This window comes from Zosterops lateralis, assembly GCF_965231275.1.
Source record: "Zosterops lateralis genome assembly, chromosome: 6".
Taxonomy (NCBI): domain Eukaryota; kingdom Metazoa; phylum Chordata; class Aves; order Passeriformes; family Zosteropidae; genus Zosterops; species Zosterops lateralis.
The window spans coordinates 25,566,319-25,593,523 of NC_139761.1; the positions used below are offsets into that span (position 1 = coordinate 25,566,319).

At 42.8% G+C, this 27,205-nt stretch overlaps 1 protein-coding gene across 1 annotated transcript; it reads left to right on the plus strand.

Moving 5' to 3' along the window:
• On the plus strand, positions 1–25,249 carry EGLN3 (egl-9 family hypoxia inducible factor 3). The gene is made up of 5 exons (XM_083864564.1): positions 1–385; positions 20,766–20,885; positions 22,741–22,877; positions 23,566–23,639; positions 24,739–25,249. The coding sequence occupies exons 1-5, from the start codon at positions 29–31 to the stop codon at positions 24,774–24,776; spliced, it is 726 nt and encodes a 241-aa protein (XP_083720690.1). The 5' UTR covers positions 1–28; the 3' UTR covers positions 24,777–25,249.
• Positions 25,250–27,205: the final 1,956 nt, after the last annotated feature.

The window sequence follows — 27,205 nt, forward strand, 5'->3', positions numbered from 1 at the left end:
GCAGCGGCGCGCCCGTCCCCGCCGCGCCATGCCGCTGGGGCACATCATGAGGCTGGACCTGGAGAGGATCGCCCTGGAGTACGTGGTGCCCTGCTTGCACGACATCGGCTTCTGCTACCTGGACAACTTCCTGGGCGAGGTGGTGGGGGACTGCGTGCTGGAGCGGGTGAAGCGGATGCACCGCGACGGGGAACTGGCCGACGGGCAGCTGGCCGGCCCCAGCCGCGGGGTGGCCAAGCGGCACCTGCGCGGCGACCAGATCAAGTGGATCGGAGGCACGGAGGAGGGCTGCGAGGCCATCAACTTTCTCCTCACGCTGATAGACCGGCTGGTGATGTACTGCGGGAGCCGGCTCGGCAAGTACTACGTGAAAGAGCGATCCAAGGTAAGGGTCCGCGGGGCCCCGTCCGTCCGTCCGTCTGTCCGTCCGCTGGCCCCGGCTCCCGCCGCTCCGACCCGCCTGGCAGCTGCCGGTGGGACCTGCTGGGAACTTTGCACGGGCACTGGCCCGTGGGGCATCCGCGCTGTCGGGGGTGCCCGCGGCTGGGGCAGCACCGCCGCGGGTGGCGGGGGCCGTGCGCTGCTCGCGGGACTCTGCAGCCCTTGCCCGGGGGTCCCGCTGACAGCCGCTGCCGGCGGCGGGGCGGGGCGGGGCGGGGCGGCTCCCCGCGGCTCCCCTGGCCGGGCTTCGCCGCGCTCTCGGCGGCCGGACCCCCACCAGTCGCTTGCCTTTTCTGCTGTGTGACAGCGGCCATCCCTTCGCGGCCGGCCCGGGGGCGGCTGAGCCGGCTGCACCCGCCTGTGCCCGTGCCCTGTGCCTCTACCTGTGCCTGTGCTCGCTCCAGGTGCGGACAGGCTGGACCAGTGCGGGCCGTACCCCACGGAAAACCCCCAAGCTTGAGCGCGTTTCCAGGGGAGCAAGCTCTCTGCCAACGCACCCGGCTCCGAGCCCATTATTTGGATGTTTTCGCCCGTGCAGTAGTATTCTCCTAAGTTGTTTCGAGGTCCGGCTCTTGTCGCTGTTCCGCAGATGAAGAGCTTATCGTTACTGCATTGAACATGCACAGAATGCGGGATGTTTAGTTTGAGCGCCGCAAAGTTTTGTTTTAAAGAGAAAAGTTTTTTTTTTCTAGGATTTCGCAGAGATGGAGAAGACGCTTGTATTATTAGTTTCTTTCCCACTCGCATTACGATTAGTTTGGGGATAACTTTTATTTTGTTTCCTTGTCTGTTTTGCTATGGGAAAGCAAACTAGCCCGGAACTAAGTTTACTGCGTGGTCCTGAATGCTGAAAACATCCTTATTTCTTTATTTCTGACTTGACATAGTACATTTTCAAAAGGTCCACTGTTTTAAAAACATGAGTGAAACAAACAAACCAATTAAAATACGACAATAGGGAGAAGTTAGGCATTTCTCTTGATCCTAATTGCACTGGACTTAGGGCATGTGTGAGTGGTACTGAGATTCCTCCCTGAAAAATGAAGAAAAAAGTATATAATGACGTTCACCAGTTGCTTGGGAACACACTGGAACCTGGGCATGCACCCCCACACGTCCACACACAATAGTGGGAATAATAAAATGTTGAAACATTGTTTCTTATGCTTAGCTCCACTGAATTATTGATCGTCGATTCAGTTAAAGCTTGGGTAGATATGTTTTTGGATTTCACTTATTTCTGTTGAGAGCCTGGCATGAGGAGGTATAAATAACCATCCTGCCTTGGCACACCTTTAAGGTCATCCTCATCTTTTCTCTGAGTGACTTCTGTTTACTTCTGTACTACTGAAAGGGCATTTCTGGCTAGGAGGGTGTGAGGAGATGTGTGTGGGGGTGGATGTTTAGGAGGGCTACTTAAAAGTTGGATTGGAGTGAAAGGAGGCTGTCCATCCTTTTTACAAGGTATTTGGAAAACAAATCAGCTGGATGAATGAAGGCTGTTGGTGCTGGCTGGGAGAAAGGGTCTTTTGGGCAGTGACTTTTGGGTTGTAGAGATAATTTTAAAGTAGAATTTTGGTGGTTTTGAAGGCATTCTCATACAAATAGTAGTAACAGAACTTGTTTTATAAATAGGCAGCAAGCTATTTGCTATAAAGAAAGACTTCTGGCTCTTGTGCTTTAATGTGAAAGTTGTCAGACTCCAAACAGCACATGGAGGTGCTACACAGCAGTCCAGGACTGAAAGGGACTCAGTATCTCAGTATTGTTTGTAAAACCAAAAGCAGAGAAATTTTCATCAGACATTAATAGTAACCAATCCCCTTGTTATATCGAGTGCCATGGTTATGTGAGGGCCTGGAATAGCAGCTGCTCTCTGTAACTGAGATGTGGGATGCCTTCAGCAGGCAGATTATTCCCATGACTAACAACTGACTACTGTAGTACATGCAGGTTCCCACGTCGGTTTAAGGCATTTCTCTTCCACTATTAAACTTTCCCATTCTCCTTACCATCTGAAGTCTTAGGAATGCATACACATAAATCACAAATTTAAATTCAGAATATTTTCATTTTATCTGATGGATTATACATGTAAATTAATGCCCACAAAACTTTTCCAGCTTAGCATTTGTAGGGATGTGGGGTGTTCATGGGCAACTGGACCAGAACTTCTTTGTGGGATATGTGCTGTCATAATTTATTGTTTTGGGATATAGATATTAGTCAGAACTAAGAGTTTAGAGCAATTTGTGTAAAATGTAAGCATTTAGGTACATGGTAACTCCAGCTGTCATGAAAATGTACTTATGTCAAATCAGCCTATCATTATTTGAGGGCTTATACTTTAAATAGTATGACTTTAGTCTTCAGCCTAAGTATTGGAAGAAGGGGAGAGATTTGCCTAGTAAATGAAGTTATGTCAGATTATGTCAGCATAGTGTGAAGTGCATCATACTTTTGTAGCTACACAAACCAACATAATAAAACCTGAACAACTTTTGTCCAATAAAGAAAAATTTCCTTTCAGCTAAATGAGAGAAGCAAGTCAGTTAGGATTGGGCTTTTTCCAAATTAATTTCAAGACCATTTCAAGAATGTTAAGATTACATCAAAGAGAATGGACAGAAGTAAAAGTTTCAAGGGTGCTGGATATATTCATAGGAGCTGCTGGTTGACATTTGAGGGCTGATCATGAAATGTAACCTTTCATCTTTGCAGACCAGTGATACAAATCTATCTTTGGTGTAAGTCATATTTTAAAATACTAGCTGGTTAAAGGTTGACAGACCCAATGCACTGCTTGTTGGCTGTTGCATTCTCATCAACTACTCTCTATTTTCTAGCAAGATAATACAGTGATTCCCCTTTTCTAGTAGATAAATGGCTAAGGACATCACTGAGGCATAATTGACCCAAGTTCAGTCTTCTCCTCAGAGTGAGAAAATTGATGTCCTTGATGGCCTGAGGACAGAAGTCACTCTGTTTTTAAGGACCTGTCACTACTCTGCTGGAGCTTTAGTTGATGGAGAAAAGCCAGTAGGTGTTTGGGGTCAGTAGCAAAGCTGCAGCTTGGTCTGTGAGGCCAGTCACCTGGACTGCCCTCTGGATCAGGTGATGCTCCAGGGACTGCAGGTGAAAGGGTGATGTGCTGCAGCTTCTGACTTCCCAGGTCCCAAAATTCCTTCTTGGGGTTAATTGGCATATTGGCATTTGCAGGGGCTTAAGGTGTTTTTTTTTTTTTTTTTTGTTTAATTTAATTTAATTTAATTTAATTTTTTTATTATTATTTTTAATTTTATTTTTATTTTTATTTTTTTAAGATTCTGCAGAGCCTGGGAGGACTTAGAAGTCCCTGATGTTAGGAGGCAGGAGACAGAGTATGGCAGGAATCAGGTTGGCTGGTGTGTGGAGATGTTAAAGTTGTGTTTGCAGTGGAGTGTCTGGGTAACTCATCTGCTGCTAAGAGGCTGTAGTATTCCCCTTTTCTTATTTTGCCTCTGCTGGAGAAGGGCAGCTCTCCCTGTGACTGAGCAGGGTCCCAGAGCAATGCCATCAGTGCCTGCTGCCCTGGGCTACCTCGGCTGAGTCAGCGCTTGACGTGCTGCCAGCGGCTGAGTTGGTCCTCATGGAGGGGTGGAAGGTACTTTGAACTGGTGTGGCTGCGCTCTGAGTGGACTCTGCACCTTGTCGTGAGAGCAGCACGTCCTGCTCTGAGTCACAGATATCCTCTTGGGTACCACCAAGGGCTGAAATCCATGTCAGGGCTGCCACTGGGGACCTTGAGCCCATCTTGCACCTGCTGGACACCAGTGAGTCCTGCTGGTTAGAAAATAAGGCAAGAATTCATGATCTTAAGAGCTGCTCTATGTTTCAGGAAGCCTGTGACTGATGTTTTCAGCTCAACAGAATTGCTTGCATTCAGTGTCAAGTGTATGGCCTAAAGTTAAAAAAAAAAAAAAGTTTTCAATGTGAGATTAGTTAATTTAGAAGTCCCTATGGGATGTGAACCTTCTCAAAAAATTGCTTTCTCTGCTTGTTGTCATAATGCCACCTTGCTCATCCCACCCTGTTGGACCCTCTCTAATGGTCACAGGAGAAGTAGGTCTTTTGTGGTGACAGTTCATAGCTAGTGAGTGTTTGCTGGAAAGCAGAGTGGGTTCTTCTGCCTATCACATGATGAGGTGTTCCTAGGTAGGTTTTGAAATATGGTCTGCCTGGCAGGTTGTTACCAAGATTTCTGTTCCTGAGGATTGAAGAAATGGACGAGATGTCACAGGAGTAGTTTTACAAAGTTCCTCATTACTCAGGTAATGAGGTAAGGTATTTTTGCATTTATATATGAAGAAAGAAAAGTGCTGTTCTATAACATTCAAATTCTGTCCTTTGCAATTAAAGCACAACGAAATGCTGAATTTTCTGACTTGAGGTACTGATTTGAAGAGTGGGATAAGAGTAAACTATAGTGGGCTGAAGAGTGGTACTGCCTATTGAGATATACTGGTTTATTGTATGTGACAATGTATTTTTGATACTTGGGCAGCAGCATGCCTTACACTTAGTTTACAATGGGAGGTCTGATGAATACCACCATCCAGAAGAAATATGCATAATTTTTTTTTTCTAATCAAATGCACATGTTCTGGCATAATGTATAAGTTCAAATCTGTTCTTCTGGCCAGCTGCCGGCAGAGTCCAGAGCCACTGGAACTGTAAATACAGCAGACAAGTCGTTTTATGATATGAGAATTAAGAATTCAGCATTGGCACACATCCTAGCATGGTTGCTTTGGCTTAGTGTCAAAGCTGATGTTTATATCTGTGTTTGTCAAGCAAGATTAGTTAGCCTGGTTAATTATACACAGGGATGTATAATTTTTGCTTGACAATCAGATGAGTATAAACTTGGGCATATTAACACTTGTTTTTGTTCTTCATCAAATTATTCTCAATGACTTTTGAAACTTACAAAAGAACTACTTCTCTGAAAGAGGCACCTGGAGAATCTTTCAGATAAATTCTTCTTTCAGCAGGGACAGGATATTGGAGAAATGGATCAATATTTTGCAGACAGTGATGCACATATCTGTAAGTGGGTTCAGAAGCATGGGAAGCCTCTAGGGAGTGGTGTTTGAGTTAATACTCAGGTGCTGAAGTTGCACCTTGAATTCAGTAGCTGTTATGTATCATCACTCTTAAAAACCTGACTGTAATGCACTGGCAAACTTATTTCATGGTAGACAGTGGCAAAAACATGCTGCCTTCAGTGTGTGTTACACCACAGTCTTTGGCAGCCAGGTGGCTTCTCTTGGTCTTCCTTTCCCCCTTTTGCCAGAGAAGTCTGTATCCACCCAGCGACCTTTATCACACTGTACCAGGAGCCTGTCCACGTGCTGTACAGCCATAGTCCCAGAGAAAGGCAGAGGTGGTTAATCCTGTAAGTGAAGGGAAATGTGTGCTCTCAGGCAATGTAAAGATATGAATGGTCTGTTTATCCTGAGTTTGTGCATGTGTTTGTGGCATCAGGGCAATTTTTTTGTTGTCTGTTTTGCAGTCCAGCAGTTCTTTGTGAGTCTTGCTAGACTCTGGTGCTACACAATGGTGGCAAAGCATGAAGTTTTCTACAATCTCTTCTATATTGGTCATGCATTTTCTGCAGAAACTTCTTACTCATTGCTGTACCTGCTCTGGTAGCAGTTCTTGCTGCTACCACGTCAGCTTTTAATGCCAGGGACTTGCAGAGGTTGCCTTACTGGTGTGCTGGCCAATAGCTTGATCACTTGCAAGCTCTAAATAAGTATGCACCACTCAGTTTGCTTTTACGTGAGGACTCACTGCTCACTGCATGCCAGTGTAACTGTAATCCAGGTGGCATTAAAGCCTCTGTGTATGGGGAGTGTTTGTCCTTTGTACTCATGGGGGTGTGTGCAGCATCGCAAGGTGCAGTATCCTTGGGAAAGCCACTGGGGAAATCACAAGATTCAGAGTTCATGGCCCTGTCCCGCTGAGCTTGCATTTAGGGAGGGAGGAGAACTGGCCATGGCATCACAGAATCAATTAGTTTGGAAAAGACCTCTGAGATCGAGTCCATGCTGTGACTGAACATGGTCAACTAGACCATGGCACTAAGAGCCATATCCAGTCATCTCTAGGGACAGTGACTCCCCCACCTCCATGGGCAGCCCATTCCAATATCTAATCACCCTTTCTGCAAAGAATTTTTCATAATGATCCTTGCAATTAACGTTTGTCCACCTTTTCCCAAAGTAATTGTTAATGAATAATTCAGTCCATTACATAGAGTTCATTGCTAATAGCAGTATATGTTAAAATGGACCTTGATTCTCATAACACTGATGCAGTACAGGAGGTACAGTGTAAAAGTGGCCTGTTACTTTGCATTATGGATTCCAGCTCTGTTAATCCCAGTGTCCTTATTTGATTTCACAGTAAACTCTTCTCTTTGACTTCTAGATTTATCTGGATGGTGGCTCAATGTAATAGACTTATCTTGCATGTTTCTTCCTGAGAAATTTGCTTGATTTATTACACGGAAGTATCTTCTCCATCCTCTTCCAGATTGTGCAGATTTTAGGATTTTTTTTAGCTCTGTTTTTCCTGAACTGGTAGTGTTCAATGGTACTTCCAAGTCCCTCCCATATGTGTATGGAAGGGATGAGAGAGGGAGGAGATAAAACCACAATGATCCAAGCATGAAAGCATTTTTAATTAGATGAATTTTTGATGTTTTCTGAACAAACTCAATACACTTGGAAGAGATCAATACTTCTATCAGATGTTTCAAGATGACTCTTACTGAGACAAAGTACTTTCTTCTTTTTTGTTTCTTTGAGGTATTCACTTTTTTCTGCTCCTCTTGCAATTGGATTGACTCTTCCCATTGTGTCCAGAGGCAAGTGGTCCCTTGGCACCAGCTGGTTTTACATCTGTGGAGGAGGAGGATGTGTATGTACCAGCTTGAGGGAATTTAAAGCCCTGGGTTGGATTTTCATGGCTGTAATCCTTCTGTCACAAAGCTGAAGACTGAAACAACATTGTTAGAAAGATGCGAACAACACGTCCTCCTAAGCTTCTGTGAAAAGGCTTTATTGGTAAGGTTCATTAGGAGGAGGAAGAGCTATTGGGAAGAGGTGTTTTGGAAACTGCTTCTGATACCTGTGCCTGTGGCTCACAATTGCTGTGGTGGGCTCCAGGGTAAAAAATTGATGCAGTGGTACAGAACTTGGTGGGGCTTGACAGAAGATTTTGACTGATGCATAACACCACATGACAATTTGGTTTAGACCTTTTACTGCTTTGAAAAGAGATTACAGAGTTGGTCAGAAAAGCAAGAAGGTCTCTGTGAGGTAAAGTAAGATCATGAAGGAGGCTCATGCCAAGTAAATCATCTATCTCCTACTGTTTGAACTATTCACAGGCACGTCATCTCGTCAGCACACCACTCGTGATCGTTCCTGTGAATGATTTGGAGAGAGCTGTAAGCTCTGTTTCCCCTCCATCACGCACACATATGCATCTACTATCTCTCAGTGACAGAAAGGAGCATTTTCTCCTACAGTAATTTTTCTCTTGACATTGTGCTTTGATAAGATTAGTAGGTGAATAAACTTGGTGCCAACATGCAAAGCACTTAGTAGAAAGCAGTCGATTAAACAACCTACTTGTTGCTCTGATTTTTCACAAATAAAGTAATGTAAGAGATTTTGGCTGATCTTAGTGGTTCCGTGGAGGCATACTAAATGTTCATGTTTAGCCACCCAGATAAAAATGAGTCGTGTAAATTACAGGAGTACAGCGTAGCACTCTATCTGCATTGACTGGAAACAGGACGATTTGTCCAAAGCTTTGCAGTTGGAAATGGCAGAGTAGCCATGTCTCTTGCCAAACATCAGGAAATTGCATCCTACTTTGTAGCAAAAAATGATAACCATTTTGAGTCTTCTATCTATATAGTTCATGTGAATCCTTTGGTCAAAATAAATAGTCTGTTTTCTGTGCTTTCTTTCTGGACCTGAAAATCCAAACAAGATGTATGTCTGTGTTTTTCCTGTCTGTAAGTCATAATATAATTAATCATTGCTTATGTGTTATTGCACTGTAATTTTTTATACAAAGTGATAAGACAAATGTTTTTAAAATTTTGGCTCCAGTTCAGCAATTCACTTAACTGCATTTTCTTAAGGGCTCTTTCAGATCAATGGGACCTGAAGCACATCTTCTGGTGTTTAGCTTTGACTATGCTAGAATGTACTTAGAAAACTTCAGAAGTTGCATTTCTTGTGCCATCCCTGGTCCTTGTATACATTTTTTTCTTACGTTTGAAATGCAGGTCATCTTTTATGTGTTCTCTTGGGAGGCAGCAAGGAACCTTACTTGGTGAAACAGATAGTAGTTATGATTTTTATCTGACCTTTGCAACTGACTGTCTTATGGCAAACTTGTCTTAATACCACTAACAGTAGCACTTATTCCAGTAATGCCTGCAGAGGGATAGGCAGTGTGTGGTGGTGAGTGCCATATGGAATGGGAAAAACCTGGGGTGTGAGAACAGTGGACTTTGTGGTAGTGGAGGGCAGCTTGGAGCTTCCTGACTGCCTTGGGCTTCCAGGGGGTGAAGAAAGCATCTTGCACACCCTCTCACTGGACCATGTGGGTAGAAAAAGTAGAGCAGAACCAGGAGAATTTGAGAGAGCAGGTATTGAAGAAGTGGTGGGAGGTGGGAAATGTCAATTGGTCCTCAAACTTGCCTGTTCCTGGGCTGTTAACAGTCCTAGGGTGTTGTGCTTGTTGCTGAAACTGTATGTGTTAACTGCACCTTCCCCTTCTGATTTCCCACAGGAAATCTGGTAGAAGTGGTTTGAAAAGTGGAAAAAGAAGCTTCACCATAAATGCCATAATGTCCTGCTGTTAAGACATAAAAGCCATGTCATATAAGTAGATGTGCACAAACAGGACAGAGTCTCCCAGAATATATTGGCAACTCTCTTCTTGACAAGATTCACTAATGTTTCCACCTAAGTAAATTAACTTACCCTCTGTCATCTGCTATATGGAACACTTGCATGGTGTCTCTGAAGCAGGCCAACAGGAAGGGTCACTGCCAGGTTAACTGTTAACTGTTTTACAGACTTCCTCTTCATGAAGGAGTGGTGAGAAGATTTGTGAATGCTGGTCCTCATTGCCAAATTTGGTGTAATTCAGCATTTCATGGTAGTCAAACACTGAAGTGTCAAAGTTGTGCATTTTACCAGGATATTTGAGTGCATAACTTCATGTTTAATGGGTGACTTAAAGGCTCAGTGCAGTCTCACATTTGCACTGATAATTTCTTGGCAGGAGTAAAACTGTAGTTGATGTAGTTTTTTGTTTGTTTCTTTACACTTGGATGTCTGTAACTGAAACAAATACAATTTTTTTTTCTTTGCTGGCACTTGGTTAAAAGCATGTTTCACTACTTACCATCTGTAGAAGCTACTGCTGCTTGTTATAAGCTGTATTAGTACAGTGTTTTGGCTGCAGTTGGAAAAGGCAATAATTGTGCCAATGGTGAACATAGCTATGGGCAGACATAGTACCTACTTGACCCCCACACCAAAATGGCCATATGTAACTCTACAGCTCTGCCTCCTCCTTGAGTATCTGTCCTGCCTTCACCCTCTGTGCTTCCCACCAGAGAGATGCAGTTGTACCCCATATCTCTAACAAAGCCAGCTGCAGGACCCCCTCCAGGTGGTTTCTTACCCCTCTCTTACCACATCCTGTCATGCCTATGCAGTCACTATTTCTTATCTCTGTCTCGGGGAAGAGGATGAGGGCTGCTTCCTCTGGCTGCCCAACCAGCTGGCATCCTGGGAGAGCAGCCTCTGTCCAACCTCCAGCTCAGCTCAGCCTTGGCTTCCCCTGTGGTGGCTCTGAGTACGTACCACTCTTGTCACATCGGCTGCCAGAAGAAAGATTATGGAGGGGAAGAGGAAAAAGGAGGGAAGTGGGCCAGAAAGAACACTCCAGGCTTTCTGCATCCTCAGGAAACATTCTGAACTCACACCAGAGAGACAGCCTCCCTTGCTCAACAGTTGCAATGTTTCCTGCAAAAACTACCTTAGATGCCATAAGAACATTACTGCTATAAGACTCAATCCTGAACTGGGCCTTGAGAAATCTAAGGGCTGCTGCTCCAGTGAGTTGTGGTGGTGGGGAATGACTGGGTAAGGCTCCAGAGGGGACTGCGGCAAAGCAGAGCAGGAGGTGTGAGTAGGCTGAAACCTGTCAGGCATGACGTGTGTCCCTGTGCAGGGCCACTGCCCCAGCAGGAGTGCTGAAGCCTGTGTCAGTGGCCACAACACAGCTGGCCTTTGGGTTGATCTGTCAGGTGGTGGCAGCATAAATCCATGGGAGACGCTTGACCAGTGGAAAAAGGGAAGTGGGAATTCAGGAGCACATGTTAAAATCCAGGATCTAGTGTTGTCCATGGCTGAGTTGAGGAGCAGCCTTCCTTGTTCAGGAGTTGTGAGCTTTTGTGAATATCTTTAAGACATGCAGGTGTAAGGCTGGTAGTCAGTTTGTGGTGTGTACACATTTGTCTATGCATGCTTGCTTTGCTCAGAGTTGCTGAGTGTCTGTATACACATACCTTAGTGGTGCAAGTACCAGCTGTGTACATGGTGGAGAGGGAAGGCACTAAAACACTTAGGAAGATTTGTGGTTTTTTTGGTGGGTTTTTTTTTTTTTTTTTTTTTTTTTTTTTTTTTTTTTTTACCAAAACATTTTATTACCTAGCCTTAGAACAGGTGTACAGTTTTATTATTACGAATTTCCCTTGAATCCAAATATCTTGTTTCCCTTCCTGCGCAGAAGGATGGTGTGTCACTGAATACACATCTGTCCACTTTAACTGAGAGATTGCACTGTTGTAAAGTGCATGTGTAGACAGAGCAGTACAACTTTATGTGCAGGCAGAGCCTTAGAAGTAAAGACTACATGTTACTGAACCACAGAAATTATTTCTGATGGTAATTTGTTATAGATAATGGGTTTTACCCTTAAATATTAATTCGAATTCTTATGCAGGTTACTGTTATCTAGGCAAGGTCCTCTGTAAAGGTGTGGGTGAGCAAAAGATGTGTGGATAGTGAAGACGGCTTTCTTCCAAAATTAACATAGGAGATAACTGGTCTCATCAATTAGCATTAATTTGGTGTTACTGCTGTGATAACAAGCACTTAAGAACGTTGATCTCTCTGTTTATGCAGCGCAGTGATGTCTTAGCAGCCTCAGATGCTCTGGGAGGGAGGACCATTGAGGCATATTTGGGGTCCCTGCCAAGTGTGAGGCTGCTTCTCTGAACCCTGCATTCCTCTCTGGCAGTGAAGGGTGTTTTTCACTGAGCCAAAGAGGGCAAAGGAAAACATCTCCCCCAGATGTGGCGCTGCCTCTGGTGCGGTGGGATCGTATGGGGTCACAAGAGGCATCCTGGGTGGCAGGATTGTTCTTGGCAGCTGGGGCCTCCCGTCCCCTTGGCACACCTGCTTCAAGGCGGGGGCTCATCACCGCTGCCTGCCAGGATGTCCAGGGCTGTGTTTGAGGTGCTAATACTGAGTGTGAGCTGATGAGCTGATAAAAGCCTTATGGGCACTGTTGCTTGCTTTCCCTGGGCCCACAGGCTAAAAATAAATGGGTAATAATAAGAAAAAGATGTTGGCAGCTCAGGCAGCTCTACTCGCAGCAAAAGTTTGCCTATGTTGTGGCTGTCTTTCCTGACCTTTATTAGTGTAACCACAAGAGCATCTAAATATGCAGTTCTTCAAATGTAAAAAAAAAAAAAAAAAAAAAAAAAAAAAAAAAAAAAAAAAAAAAAAAAAAAGTGGTGTAATCCTTTGGGTGACTAGTAGCAGAACTGAAAAGGTTTGACGTGCTGATGAAGAATGAAAGGCTGGAATATTTCAGGAACTGAGATTATCTTTCTACCCCACAGATGAGAAATGTTCCTCAGAGGATGGTTACCAGGCTTTTATTCCCTGCTGAGAAACTGAACATACAGGGACAGTCCTTACAGATTTCCTAAATGAGCTTGCACTTATTTATGAATTTGCTTTTCTGCGGGGGTGGTGCTTGTCACGATGTCCCCCAGGGCTTATTATAGGGGATGCTTTCTCCATCTGCATCAATTGCTCGGGATGCTTTCTCATTAGTGCAGCTTGGCCAGGTTTGGCTCTTTGGGGAGAGGAGAGGACTGAAAGAGTTTTCTGGGTGATGAAAGTGATTTTTGCTTCAGCAAAAGGCAAAAATGATCCTAAATGCAATTAGACTTTTTGTTTTGTTTTTAAGTGTGAGGGGAAAGCCTCTGTTTGCAGCACAGGAGGGAGGGACAGCCCAGTTAAGAAGAAGAGCCGAGGAGTGCCTTGAGCGCCTGTGTGGGTTTCCCGTTCCCTCCGCAGGCTGTGCGAAGTGCACTCTGGAGTGAAGTTTGCCTTCGCCGGCCGCCGCTCACGCTCCGCACGTAGCACTGTCGTTAAGCCATCACCCCGCTGGCCCCCAGCCAGCGCTCCCAGCGCGGGGGCGGCGGGCTCTCTAAACTCAACAGCCTTTATTGATACATCGGTGCACTGCGCATGTTTACAGCTGCTAATTGGGAGACTTAATCTGAATATCCTTGACTGAACTAATTCACTGGCAATAGCCTTTTACGTTTCAGGTCTGCCGTGATGGTATCCAGTCGCTGCTGGGGCTGTGTGCGTGCAAGGCACAGCCACCCGCTGACAACACACACCAAAGCGCACTTTTGGGCCAGAGGAGGATGTAAAATAAAAATCCTGCCTGATTTTCCATGTGCGGAAGATGAGAGATGCACTTGAAGTACTGGAGAAAAGTGTTAATTGACATGCACACGGACGTATGTAGATTAATTAGGCATAGGAGAAAGGAGGTTAATTCTTTTAATTATTACAACAGGCAGAGATGTTCATTACAAGGGCAGTTGTGATCCTGTGGCAGTTTCAGGTTTGTTTCCTTAACTTTCAGTGTTCTGTTTTCTCCTTTTTGTGCCCAGAGGCTGAATAGAGAGAATTTGGGTAGTGGTCTGAAGGCAGTGTTACTTTACTTGGCTTTTTAAAATATGTGAGCAGTGTAGACAGTATACAGTGCTGGATGAATGCCTAGGACACTTCTGCCCTTGGAAACCTGAAGAACCTCTTCCATGGTCAGATCCTTTCAGAGTTTCTGAATTGCCCCTTGACTTTAGGATCCTGTAGGATCCCAGGAAGTATCCAGCAGTAGGAGCAGCTCAGCAGAACTCGCTGCTGTCTCCAAAGGCTGGTTCACAAATGCTCCCTGTTCTCTTGACAGTTGCAGATGGGCACTGCCTACACGAGGCACTGCTGTTTCCTGCCTTCCCCTTTCACAGTGGCACTGCTCTGGAAAGGCATCCAGATTTATTTCTAAGTGTGCGTTCTGTTAAGAAAAATAATAATAAAAAAGTAGTCACAGACTGAAATAGTCCCTGAAACAGTCCTTCATATTAATAGGCTTTGAAAAACTGAATTTTGTTGCCAGTCATTAGGAAAGCTTCCTAAACCCCATCACAGATTAATTTAACTGGGAGCTCATTTTTAAAGCAGCATTAGTCTGTGATCTGGCTTCCTTACACCTTCCATAGGATCTGAAAGCTTATTAGCAGCTCCTTGAGCTACAACTAGATAACATGCCAGTCATCAACAGCTGTGTGGCCTGGAGGTAATGCTTGAAGTGTTTCCTTATTCTTAGAAGTTGTTTAACGAGCAGGAACAGTTTTCCATCTTACAGTAATCAGAATATTATCAGGTAATAATAGACTTTTGTTTGGTAATCAAAAATAAACCAATGTCTTAGCGTCTTTTTCCTGCAGATGAGAGAATAGTCTTTCCCACAATTTCCACCCTCAGGCTGTTCCTCAAAAAATTCTTTAAAAAAAGAATTGTTGTACCTGCAAACAACAAGCAAGCTATGATGCATGCAAAAGACTAAATAAAATAAAAAAGGAAGGATGAAGTTTCAGCTCCTGGAAGATCTGAATCTGATGATCAAGCTTGCATGTAAGCAAGGAGAAGCAAGTACCAGACCACCTGGTGAAAATGCTGTCCATGGAAACAGGATTTTTCTTACACCTTACAAGCAATAGTTTGATTGAAGACTGATAACCAAGTTGTAGTGAGGAAATGAGGGACCAGTTTCTCATGCAATACTGCCGCTGAAGGCCCTTTTCATGTGTTGCTTGACTGAAGTGAGCAGAATTTTACTCCCTCTTGCAACTGGTGATTCCCTTTCCAAGAGGCAATCAGCTAATGTCTCTGATTTGTTGGTGTTTCAAAAAAATTCTTTTCCTGCTGTTCCTTTCGATAGAGTATTAAGTTAGACCAATGTTCCCAGTTCATGCTTCAGTATAGCAGTTGAATATTTTAACTTTCATAAATTCAAACAAACTAATATTTAATTATGTACGTGAATATTTTATACTTAATCGTTATAAGCTCTGTGGCAGAAAACACTTGGGTGCAATAAGAATTTACTTAAGAAACACCCCATAGTGTTTGTGTGTCAGGCAAGCCTCAACTGAGAATCTCTTGCCTTTGATCATGAAATGTCAGAGCACTCATGTTCTTTTAATGTAGAGCATGCTGGGTGCCTTTCTCTTTCTGGATGTAAAGACTGTGCACATCTATGAACTAGAATCAGGTTGAGCACAATATACATTCAAAACTAAGACAATCAAGTGAATCCTGGTGGTCCTCATTTCTTAGAGGACTGGTCAAAAGTGATTCTTGTTTACCCTCAAGTTCAGAACTGAGAACCACATATTAGGCTGAAATTTGGGAAGTGTGCAGCCAAATACAAATGTATGTGAAAGCTGCTTACAGCACTGTTAATTCTTATGAATACCTCGGTTTTCTAGACAACCATCATAGCGATACTGTAGATCAGCATTGCTTTGTGCCTATACAGAACTTTCAACCAACTTTACAGGTAACTTCTGAATTTAACTGTTTGGCGTCCAAGCAATACGCAGAGATGATCTACAAAAGGATCAAAAGTAGCTGCTGTTCAGCGATATACTGAAAAAATCTGATACAGAAAATGGAAAAGCATATTGTGGAGTCTTTAGCTTAATCTGCAAGGGTGGTTGGTATTGGCCAGATTGAGTTGCACAGGTCAGGATTTTCTCTGCTGCTTACAAAGATCATACTAATTCTGAGAGAAAAATACAGGATTAGTGAGGGGTTACAATGCCATCTATACAGTCTGCTGTGGGAGTGCACTGGAGTCCTGGCTTAGTGCTAGTGGGCACAGAGAGCTGCTTCTTCTGACCTGGTGTCACCACTGCTTCTATTAAGCACTGTTCATTTCCACTTTACAAACATCTTCTATCTGAGATATTTTCTGAAATGTTCTGTTCCAAGTATCAGGCTGCTCTAGCATTGCTTATTTTGTAAATCATGTCTCACAGCATGATCCTGGCCATCAGCTAAGGGAGTTTGTTTTTCTGCTTGCTAGAAGCACTGGGAGGCAGGGGAAAATCCCCTCAATGGACAGTTGTTTTTTATCTGCCTTCAAACTTTGCTAGTGTCTTGCAGTTTGAGTGGAAGATTTGTCTGGCTGACTTGAGTGTAATACTTAGGCTGAGTGATTGGTAACTTATTTTTGCAAGCTTCTGTGCAGCATGGAATTTACCGGTGATTTCTGGATCCTTACTAAAGCTGCTAATTGCTGGTTCTTTAACTTGTGGTTGATTTGCACCATCTTGGGAAAGCTAACATCCTTGAAAATAACAGGGCAGAAGCTTTAATCTTGATGATTTGCTTTTCATTTTCCAAGTTTTGTAGGGTTCAATTTATGACTGTTGACTAGACTACTAGAGCACTGGTCTTCATATGGTGGTATGTGTGACTCCAAAGGCATGCATCTGGATATCAGTTTTTAACAATTCAGCTGTTGTGTAAGACAAACTCTTCTTTTTTGACTTAGAAAAGGCGAGTGTTGCAGAATTTCTGAGTGCTTACACTGGGAAGTTAAGCCAGCCAACAGTCATTGTAGTAGATTGTATTGAAAAAGAAAAGGTTAGGTGCTCATTTCTGCTCATTACTGCCTGCTGTAGTTTGATTAGTTTAGGTTTGGAGTTGGTTAATGAAGAGTTGCTTCCAAAAATGGAATGTGCTCTCCTGGACACAATAGCCAAAAGTGTAGGAAACATTTTTTACTAACACTCCACGTGCACACCTGGTAAATGGTTTGATTATTGTTATCGAGCCTCTGGCTTTTGTAGCCAGACTGTGCACTAAACTGGCAAATACCAGTGTTCACAAATTACCTAAATTAAGTCTGGGTCACGCATCTCATCTCCTGTTTCTTGTTTGCTTTAAATGAATCCAAAAGTACTGCTAACAGCTGGAATCCCTACTGAGGCCAGCTTGATCTGCTCTGGAGTTGCTCCAGCAATTCCTCTGATAAAGCTTGATATCGTTTCAGCAGTCTCTAGGAAGACCAGAATGATTTCCTTTCATTGTTTAAGGTTTCATTCAAATATTCGCTGTGCCAGGAAAAAGGGTATTTCACTTCTGCTTTTCTTCTTTTGCTGCTGCTACTAGAAAACTTTTTTTCCTCTTTGCTTTTCTGAAAGCTAAATTGAAAGTTAAGTGTGACTTAGTGTGAAGTGAAAGTGTGGCCTGTGCTTTAGGATTCTGTGGGAATTGTTCCACTTGATCTCCAGGGATGGAGTGTTGCAGTTGCAAAAAGGTGCACATTATATATAAATAAGTTATGCATCAATGTTGGAGACAAAGCACATGTTCTGCTAAGACAACATATTATGTGGGGGAGGCCAGGGGAAACTCTGGCCTTTTGCCTAGATCTCCATAGTAAATAAAGCAGCTAAATCCCTTTTAGGATCTGCCCTTCAGTCAGCTCCTCAGTGGCTTTTTGTTTGTGGCATTAAAAATAATAGTACTATTGGATTGATTTTTAGGCAATTCAGTAATCTTGGAGTAATGTCCACTATCCAAAGAGAGACTTAATGCCACCCTGATTTTGTGTTGTACATCGACTTAAAAATGAGCTATTATTGGTCAACAAAGTTGCGTTCCCATCTTGCATCATCCCTTTGGTATGCTGGGCAGGGCTCTGCTGAACTGGGGTGAGCTGGTGGTGTAGGTGCCCATGCCCTTGGCAGCAGCTGTGCTGCACCCCAGCACAGCCCTCCTCCCTGCCCCACTGTCAGCACTGGTGCCCCTTCTCCTTTGTACTCTTAGCTCTCAGGATGTCTTGGGTTTGCAGGGCAAGGTTTTGGTAGCTGAGAGGCTACCAGGGGTGTTTTTGTGAGAAGCTGCCAGGAGCTTCCCCCATATCTGACAGAGCCTCTGCCAGCCAGCTGCAAGATGGACCCACCACTGGGACCCACCAAGTAGAGAACCTGGGAGTGAAGTTGAGCCTGGGAAGAAGAGAGGGGTAGGGGAAAGGTGTATTAAAGTTTGGTTTTATTTCTCACTATCCTCCTCTGGTTTGATTTGCAGTAAATTAAATTAATTTCCCCAGGTCTAGTCTGTTCTGCCTGTGACAGTAACTGGTGAGTGATCTCTCCCTATCCTTACCAACACATCTGCCTTTCGTTATGTTTTCTTTCCCTGCTCGATTGAGGGAGGGGAGTGATGGAGCTGCTTCAGGGGCACCAGTGCCATGTTTTCCAATGTATGAAGATCCTGTTTTGCAAAAGGTTACTATTTTAATTGTTAGACCTAATGCAGCTCACTGTGTGGGGGATGGGTGAAGGTGCACCTGCATGAGATACTGTGCTAGTAACTGGGATAGGGGAATGCATAAGGTGGGCTATCCTCACCAGTGAGGGCACAGCTCCCTTGGATCATTTTAACATTGCAGATAGAGCTGACTTGTGGTTTCCATCAGACTTATGCCCTTAACAAACTTGTTTCATGCACTATGCTGTAGGCCCTTACTGCTATTATCAGGCTGATAGTGAAATGTAGTGCAGCTCTGGAGCCATTTTTAACAGCAGAAGGATAGCAGAGCAGACAGGATCTCCTGCAAGGCATCTACCTAACTGCCAGGTATGATGGAAAAGGGCTTATTACTTGGAATTAAAAGTACTTGTTTTTGTTTAGCATTATGTCCTGACCCTGCAGCCCATAGCCTCTAGGTGTCTGTGGCCAGAGGTGTGGAGAGCAGGTCCTGGTGACTTACTGCTGCCTGCAGGTACTGTTCAGGTGCTTGTTGTGGGGAGGAAAATTAATTCATACATGGCTGACTCCAGTGGATAGATTTTGTTCTTGGTAGCAGAGGATTCAAGGGATCCACTGTGCTGGCTGGCAGTAGCTTCTGGGCTGGTGTTTGTTGGCACAGTAAAATTTCCTTTAAACCAGCATGTGCTATACTGTACCTGGTCATGTCACATGAGAACAGCACTCCCATGCATGTGCTTGGGAGAAGAAAACAAGAATTCTGGGGTTCCTAGATAAAAATTTAAATTGCTCTTAGTAAAGCCTATACTGTCAATCTCCAGCTATCAATTACATTATCAACTGCGTATCAGATCATTGGAGCAGGTCATGCAAATGGTGCACAATCATATCCTCATTCTGTGGGACAGGCATGTAAGATACTGTTATATCTGAAGTTAGGGTTTTATGGTCTGAATGGATGGAAAAGTAGATGGGTAAAAAGCTGACTGGATGGTTGGACTTTGAGGGTCATGGTCAATCAGATGTTATATCTGGAGGCTGCTTCTAAATGGGGCACAGGGATCTGCCATGGGACTTGTCGTGTTTCACACCTTTATTTATCAGTAACCTGAAACAGATGGCAGAGTGCACTCTTCAGCTGTGCAGAAGACGCCAAACTGAGAGGGACTAGTTGATGCCCTTGAGGCAAGGCTGCCACCAAAAGGAAACCAGATAGACTGGGGAAACAGGCCAACAGGAACCTTTTGAAATTAAACATGGGCAAATCTGACTCCTGCCCCTGGGAAGGAAGAGACCCTTGCAGAAGTACAGGTTGGGGGCTGCCAGCAGCTCTGCTCCCCAGGGGAACCTGGGAACCCTTTAGGTCATCCTGGTGGACAGTGAGATGGACTTGACCCTACAGGGTGCTTCCTGCACGACTTATTTATGGGAGCACAGCATGTAGATTGAGGAGTGATAATTGCTCTCTCCTCATCTCTGTGGAAGCCACTTCTGAACACTATCTGCAGTTTTCCAGCTGAATTTAGTCCATCATTTCCCATCACTCTTGCTGCTAATACTGGCAAGCAATCTGGAAATGTCAGGGGAGTGGGAACAAGACTTGTACTGCAACAGCTTTAGGGGTGATTGGTATCACTGCCAAGTAGCTGCAGGAGTGAAGAGTGACTGAGACAAAGGTCTAGTACCCTACCCGCAGTCTCACCTGCTCTTCCCTGCATTCTGCTTAGGCTGCTAATCAAATCAACTAAGTTTAATATGTTTCTGCTGTAAAAAACCTTTTAAGACCTGTTGATTGTCGTGTGGTTTGGAGTAATTCATGTTAGGCTTATCTCATCATTCAGGATGAAATTTAAACCATGAATTAAGCGGTTGTATCAGCAAGTCTGAAGATGATCAAAGCAAGAAGTATGCTCTGAAAGCTGTTTGGTTAGTTCTGGGGCTCAGTTCATTAAAGCAAACATGCACTGCCCTGTGCAAACACAGCACAAAGGAGCTGCAGCTTTTTGCAGACTTTGCTCTATGTACTTTTACCAACACCTCCTGGGGACCCTCACTTTGAGTTGGACATAGGGGTGTATATGACAATGACTAGAATATATGAATAGAGTAGGATGATGGTAGTAAAGCATGACATCCTGGGATTGCTTTCTACTTTCATTATGACTGGAAAATCAGTTTTGCAATGACTGCTTATCTGTAGAAACCCAAGCAAATTTCAGCTGAAACTGCCTCAAAGTCACGTAGCTTGTAACAAGCTTTTACATGCATACTAGTGCTCTAGTTTCCTTTTTTTCCTTCCTTTTATTTTAGTATATATATTGTGAATGATTAAGGGTTTTTTCTTTTTTTTTTCTCTTTTTTTTTTTTTTTTTTTTTTTTTAATTGCCCTGTTTTGAATTTCACACTGGCTGGGATGTCCTGTGAAAGATGTTTGTGCAAAGATAACTTCAGATGATGTCTGCTCTAGGTTTTGGATTGATCATCTGAAAAATACTGAGCCAAACTGGTGGTGGGAGGATGCTAGCAAATTGAAATGGAAGGTAGACATCTTGTATAATTAATTATTTTACAATCTGTATCTTTCAGGCTATGGTTGCTTGTTACCCTGGAAATGGAACTGGGTATGTTCGTCATGTGGACAATCCAAATGGTGACGGGCGCTGCATCACCTGTATTTATTACCTGAATAAGAACTGGGACTCCAAGGTGAGTAAGCCATTGGGTTAAGACAGAAGAGGAAGGAAAAACTGCTTTGGAAACAGAGCTTCAGAGCTGTTCGCTGTTTCTGTGAACTCTGATGAACTTCTGAACTGCAGGTCCATTCTTCATCTTTTCTTTCTTTTTTTTTTTTTCTGGGTGTTTTTGGCAATGCTTTGGAAGTAAGAATGTGAACTGTTTCCTTATTGTCCTCTCTCCCATTTGACACACATACTCTTGTGTTGCTGCATAATAAAGCTATAAGGACTGGGCTGTATGCTCTTAACACTTTGTTTAGAGGAAACAGCAGAAAAAGAAAATCAATTTACTACAGAATAAGTAGATTCTGGGAGCAGAGTAAAATGACAGCCCAAATTTGTGACTTTATCATTCTTGATACTTCAGGCTAACCTGCAGAATATATTCAGGCAGTTCCCTTTTCTTATTTGTAAAGCAGTGGGGCTTAGGAAGAGGAACAAATACATGGTTTGATTCCACCAGTGGGTCTCTTGACAGGATAGAACTCTTGTTTCTGCCTATATTACTATAAGGCAGTTTAGTCAGTCTTGAATGTGCCATACCTTTAAATTGGAAACAAAAGAAGGGTTTGTAAAATTGCAGGATGTCTCTTTGCAAGTCTGTTGTAATGCAGCACAAACCGTTCACGGGGGTTATCGACTGAAAATTGTCCAATGCTTTTTGCTTGTCTAACCTCTTTTTAGGCCAATATGCTCTTTAAGCACATGAAAATACTATAAACCCCCATAAGTGAGCTCAGCTACAGAGGCAATGCCATTGAAAAATGCAGTGTTGCACAAAAGCACATCCCGTGAGAGTGTGGCAGTGAAACATCTCAATGTAATAAAATGAAGGAGGAGATGTGGGAGGAAATGCAAATATGCAGTTTATTTTGTGCATTGCACCCTTATCCAAATAGTGAGGAGGCACCCAAGTGAGCACTAAGAAAAGCTAACTGAAATGCAGGACACTGCTGGAGTTTATTATTGTAGGTGTGATGGTGATTTTATGTTAGTGTATGTTGGAGGACGTGCAATATAAGAGCATAATCATACTGAGCTTTGAAAGCAACCATGAGGCTTTAAACCTGACTTAATAGTTTCTCACTGAGGTCTACATGTAGCATGGAGGTACCACATCAGGTCAGTGCTGCACTGACAGCATCTTCCCTGCACTCTGTGATACAGCAATAAAGTCTCCAAAGAGCCTTCTAACAGCAGCAGGAGGCAGGGTTCATCTTCATCCTTTGAAGTTTCTAGAGTGTGTACAGATCACCAGATCTTTTTCCTGAAAATCGTGGTGCATGAAAAGACAAGAATTTGTGTGATAGAGAAACCAGGCTGAGTTATAAGTAGGGAAAATGGTGGCTGGGACCTATAATGCATTTGAGAAGTTTTACAGATCTAACAGTAAAACAGACTTCAATCTTCCCAAGGTGTAAAAAGTTAATTCCTAAATGATCAGGCACAGGCTCTGGAATACCATAAGCAGTATCTAACAATTGCTGGGGAGAGACTCTGATCTCAGACTGGTCAGATAGAGTAGCTCTGTGGTATTCACTGGTTCCAGAAATGTGACAGGAAGCTCAGAAATTTCCCAGTGTTTGCTGCATCGCAGTTCATTTGCCTTTAGACAGAAGCTTATGCTGAAACATTACAAACTATTTGGTAAAATCAAAGTGGCCAAGAGACACAGTAAGGTTTTCCAATGTTGTCACGTAGCTGTCATGTTTATCATTAGATGTTTATTCTCCATTTGTTTGATGTGAAGGAGGGAGAAATAAGTTATTTTTCATGGATGTGTGGCTGTTTATATGTGCAAAAACCAATATTTCCTTTTCTTTCAGCTGCATGGTGGAATTCTTCGAATATTCCCAGAAGGAAAGTCCTATGTAGCAGATGTTGAGCCGATTTTTGACCGATTACTATTTTTTTGGTCAGATCGAAGGAACCCGCATGAAGTCCAGCCTTCTTATGCAACCAGGTAAGTAGCATATTTAATACTGGTTTCTGGCTAGGAAAAAACCAAAAGCATCTCTTCTACCAATATTTTTATCCAAAATTATGGCCATCATGTTTAAATACATATGCATAAAAAATAGGCAGATATTGAGTGAATTTCCTTGTTTTGAGTCATTGGGAATTCTCTCATTAAGTAAGGAGGAGCAAGCTTGAGTGAAACATTTCTTTGTGTGTTGGAAAAAAAGGCCCTTAACCACTGGCAGGAGAAATCTTCCAAGCCAGGCATAGCTATTTAGCTGGGAGGTGCTGGGTTATCCTTTTGCCCTTGTAACACCATAGGGATTGTTGGGGCTACCATCTGTCAGCAGGCTGTGAAAAGCTGATGTGACACAGGGCAGCCCCCAAGCTGCCTACAGGCATCCCAGAACAGAAAAACAGGCAAAGGTCTGGAAGCTACTTTTGCCCTCTGTTACCAGGGGCTCTGCTCTCTTTTGTGCCTCCAGCAGAAATTCTCACCTGTATTTCTATCTGACTTGTTCAAATACACACTAAAATGCTGTCTGTGTTTGCCTATAAAGATGAGTAATTTTCATTCTACTTTTTTAGTCTACTAGTCCAGTTTTGTTTTTGCTTTCTCCATGAGCATAAAGCTGCAGTGCTTATTTTAATATCAAAAGTGGAAAGAAATGCAAGGTTCCTTTCTTTTATAGATATGCCATGACCGTGTGGTATTTTGATGCTGAAGAAAGAGCAGAAGCCAAAAAGAAGTTCAGGAACTTAACCGGTATGATTTTTTAATAAATGTTCCTCAGAAAGAATTCAATCCATTTTGATATTTCCAAAGTGAGAGACAGACCAGGAGTGGTTCTGTAGCTACAAGCATATGTAATGCATTTTTAGAAAGCGTTTTAAATTCTAATGGCTAGTTATTTTATGCGAAGTGAAGAAATTGTGACAGAAGATTCAGGCCTAGCCCTAGAATCCCTGATGAACAAAATAGACAGAATGGGAGAGAGAGTTTCTGATTTGAGTCCCCAAATGACTGAGATTTTTTTCCTACCTTGGGTGGCTGCTCCAGTCACAAGGAGTCAGCTCTTCTTTTGTTATTTAGGAGGTGTATTTTGACTCCTCCAAACCCTGTTTAGTACCCTGTTTACACTTTCACAGGCAGTTTAATAATTGTGTTCTCTAAATGTTCTGAATGAATAGGGACTGTCTTCTGTATTAGTAAAGTGCAGAAGCCCACAGAGGTGACCCAGCTTTCTAGTGGCAGCCACACTGCCTGCTGCTGTAGTAATGGTATGTGAGTCACAGACTGAGTTGTCTAGATGTGTTCCAACACCTTCCCTGGGACCATGATCTAAGGTTTGCTGTTCAGAGCAGTTTAAGGTCTGGTCTTCAGAGGCTGCCTCCTCAAAATACAGTGTGGAGAGTACTTGTTGTTTTAAAAATGTGTGCAGCTGGTCAAAGTTATAATTAGTCAAATGATTTTTCAGAACAGACTGTTGTCATCTCTGTAGTTTGTATGCAAAGCAAATACTGGTTTCACCCTTAAAGAGGATCATGAAAAAGGGCCAAGAGGCAATGGGGGAAAGTATCATTGATCTAGGGTCTCAGGGTTTATTGGGCCATTTAAGTATTGCATGAGTCATCTTCAACTTGAACATGACAATTGTCCAAGATCTTTGTGTGACTGTCCTTGTTAATATGCTGTGGCATCATATAGCAGTTTAGCCCACATAGAGGATTCATCCCATGATTCTGATATGGAAATTGTTGTCCATTGAAAACAAACTAACTTTTTTCTGTTTCTGAGTTTTCAGATAAAAACAGTCAGAACCCCCAGTTTAACCACTTCTTGCTTCTTTTTCTTTTTGATGTAGATGCAAGGAAGAGAGAAGCACCTCTTAATGAAGATTAATCAACTCTTCATGAACTCTTTGTGAGGAAATAAGATCCCAAAGATTACTTCCATTTCCAGCAAAGAAAGGCAAAACACTTCTATGCACAAGAATGCACCAGTTGCATCTTACACTGATGGTACTTAAGGCAGCCTCCTGTCATGCTGCCTCTGGCAGAAGAAAGACTTTTTTGCTCCTTGCCTTTTGCTGGAAAAAATAACCAGGGTTAAAAAAAAAAGAAAAGAGTTTGTCGTACTCAAGCCTAATGGTAGTGGCTCAGCCAATTGGCTTTTGATCACTCTTGTAACTAAGATAATGGTCATTGGAACTAGTGGTAAAAAACTGAGTCTTATTTGCACTTTATGGGGAAAAAGAGTTCTAGTTCAATGGGAAGAAGCCTTGCAAGTTTAAAATCAGTTGGCAGACTGCTAACAAGCAGAGAGAGGTATTGGACATGGGAAATTAAATTGGATAATTGTAGAGTGTCATTTTACTGTCTGTCTCAAATGGATCTGTTGATGTATTGTTCATCATTTTGCTGCACAGAACATTGGTTCAACTCTCCAGTAACATGACTTCCCAGATATTTGTCTACACAATCATTGTATTTTCTGGATTTTGTTTGCTCTTCAAGAGGCACATTTTAGCTGTGCAGTTGTACTGCCTTTTGTGTCCCAGGACTGAGGGGAAAGTAGTTATGTATTTTGACAACTTCATAAAACCATTTTTTTCTCTGTTTTGAGCAGGATGGGTTGTGTGTTTTCTGTTTTCAGAGTTTGGTAAAGCAGCTGTTTTCTCCCAAGAGTCTGGTAAACTTGGCTTATGGCACACAATGCATTGGCCCTTAAGGCCAGTGATATGTAGAGAGGTGTTTGCTTTGCGACTTCTCCATCTGCTGTGTTCTGTGTGAATAGATATGAATCTGAAAGGAAAAGATATATCTGGCAGTCTGACAAATATATGATAAATAATGAGTAACTTAGACTTGATTTTTATGCTGCATATTCTTAGTGGACACACTTGTTTAATTTTGCATGCATATGTAATTTGAATGAAATTGCAATTCTGTTTCAATTGATCTGTGATGCCGAGTAACTACTACTGCTGTGCCTAAGCTGTGAGATCAGAGTTACTCAATGGCAAGCAAGCACACTTTTTTTCCTCCATTATTTTTTTTAAACTTATTAGACTCAATGAGTAATTGGTGACCTATTTCCAGTCTGTCTAAACTTCTACAACTAGCACTTACTATGCAGTTCAGAATGAATCTGGGAGCTGGTAGTGGATGTATTTATCACTCACACTAATTGTTCTCAACCTGCACATACTTGCATTCATTTTTATCTCATGCTGTCAGTGTGTATGTCAGACCCTATTAAATGTTCCAAATAGATGTCCCCTTCAGTGTCCCATATTTTCCTGTGCCACTTGCCCATGGTGGGGAATGTGGTCTTGTCTGAACTGCTGGCCCCTACACTGCTTCCCCATGCTCTGCTGGGCTGTTGTGCTGTCGTGGGGCTGCACTTGAGCTGGGGAATGGAAAGGTAGTGTGCGATGGCAACTCTTAAATGTCAGTGACAGAAAGGTAACAGCTGCATAGGACAGAAAAGAAATAACATTCATGACATAAAAAATTATAATATAAAATGGAGTTTTTTTAAAGCAGTTCTTTATCTTAAAGAAAAAAAAAAAAAAAAGCTGAGCATCCTTCAGCCTGCCCATGAATGCTGAATGTAAATACAGCAGTGCTAAGAAACCCCTTATTCCCTCTGGCTTCTCGCGGAGTTCCAGCTATGGTCCTATAGGCCTGACCACTGTGCACCTTAAGAGAGGAATATGAGGGAACGTGTGACAAATATTCTTACAACTCAAGACTAGAAAATGACAAAGAACATGATAAATGTCCTTTACTGTTAGGAAAAACATTATTCTACTACAGTTGCTTCTAAGTAACACATCAGGGACTTGAAGGATACTTAATGATAACTTGAAATTCTCATTCTGAAATATTCATGTGGGAGGCAAGAGTTTGGGCTCTTCCTTGAGAGTGAGAAGTAACCCTTTAAAATGTGAGAGGTGTTGGAAAAGATAGGATTACTATTTAGAGAAGGTGATGGAATGCAACCTGTTGTCTTACTATGCGAAGTTGATAATGGCACATAAATTTGAAGTTCCCACATGATTTTAAAAGGTGGAAAACCACATAAAACAGAGCAAATATTGCTTTTCCTCTAGAAACTGTAACTTAAAAATGAACTAGAAAGCATTTACTGATGTGTCAGTACACATCTTACTGGAGCCTGGAACAGTGGAAAAACAGTGTGGCAGAAGGGGAAAAGCTTTGTGTAAGGGCTGAAAAGGGAAGGTACTTCAGTTATCACTGTTGCTTACCAGCAGGTTTCTGCAGTGGTCAGCAGCATTGTGGTAAATGGAGCAGTATAGTTGCATT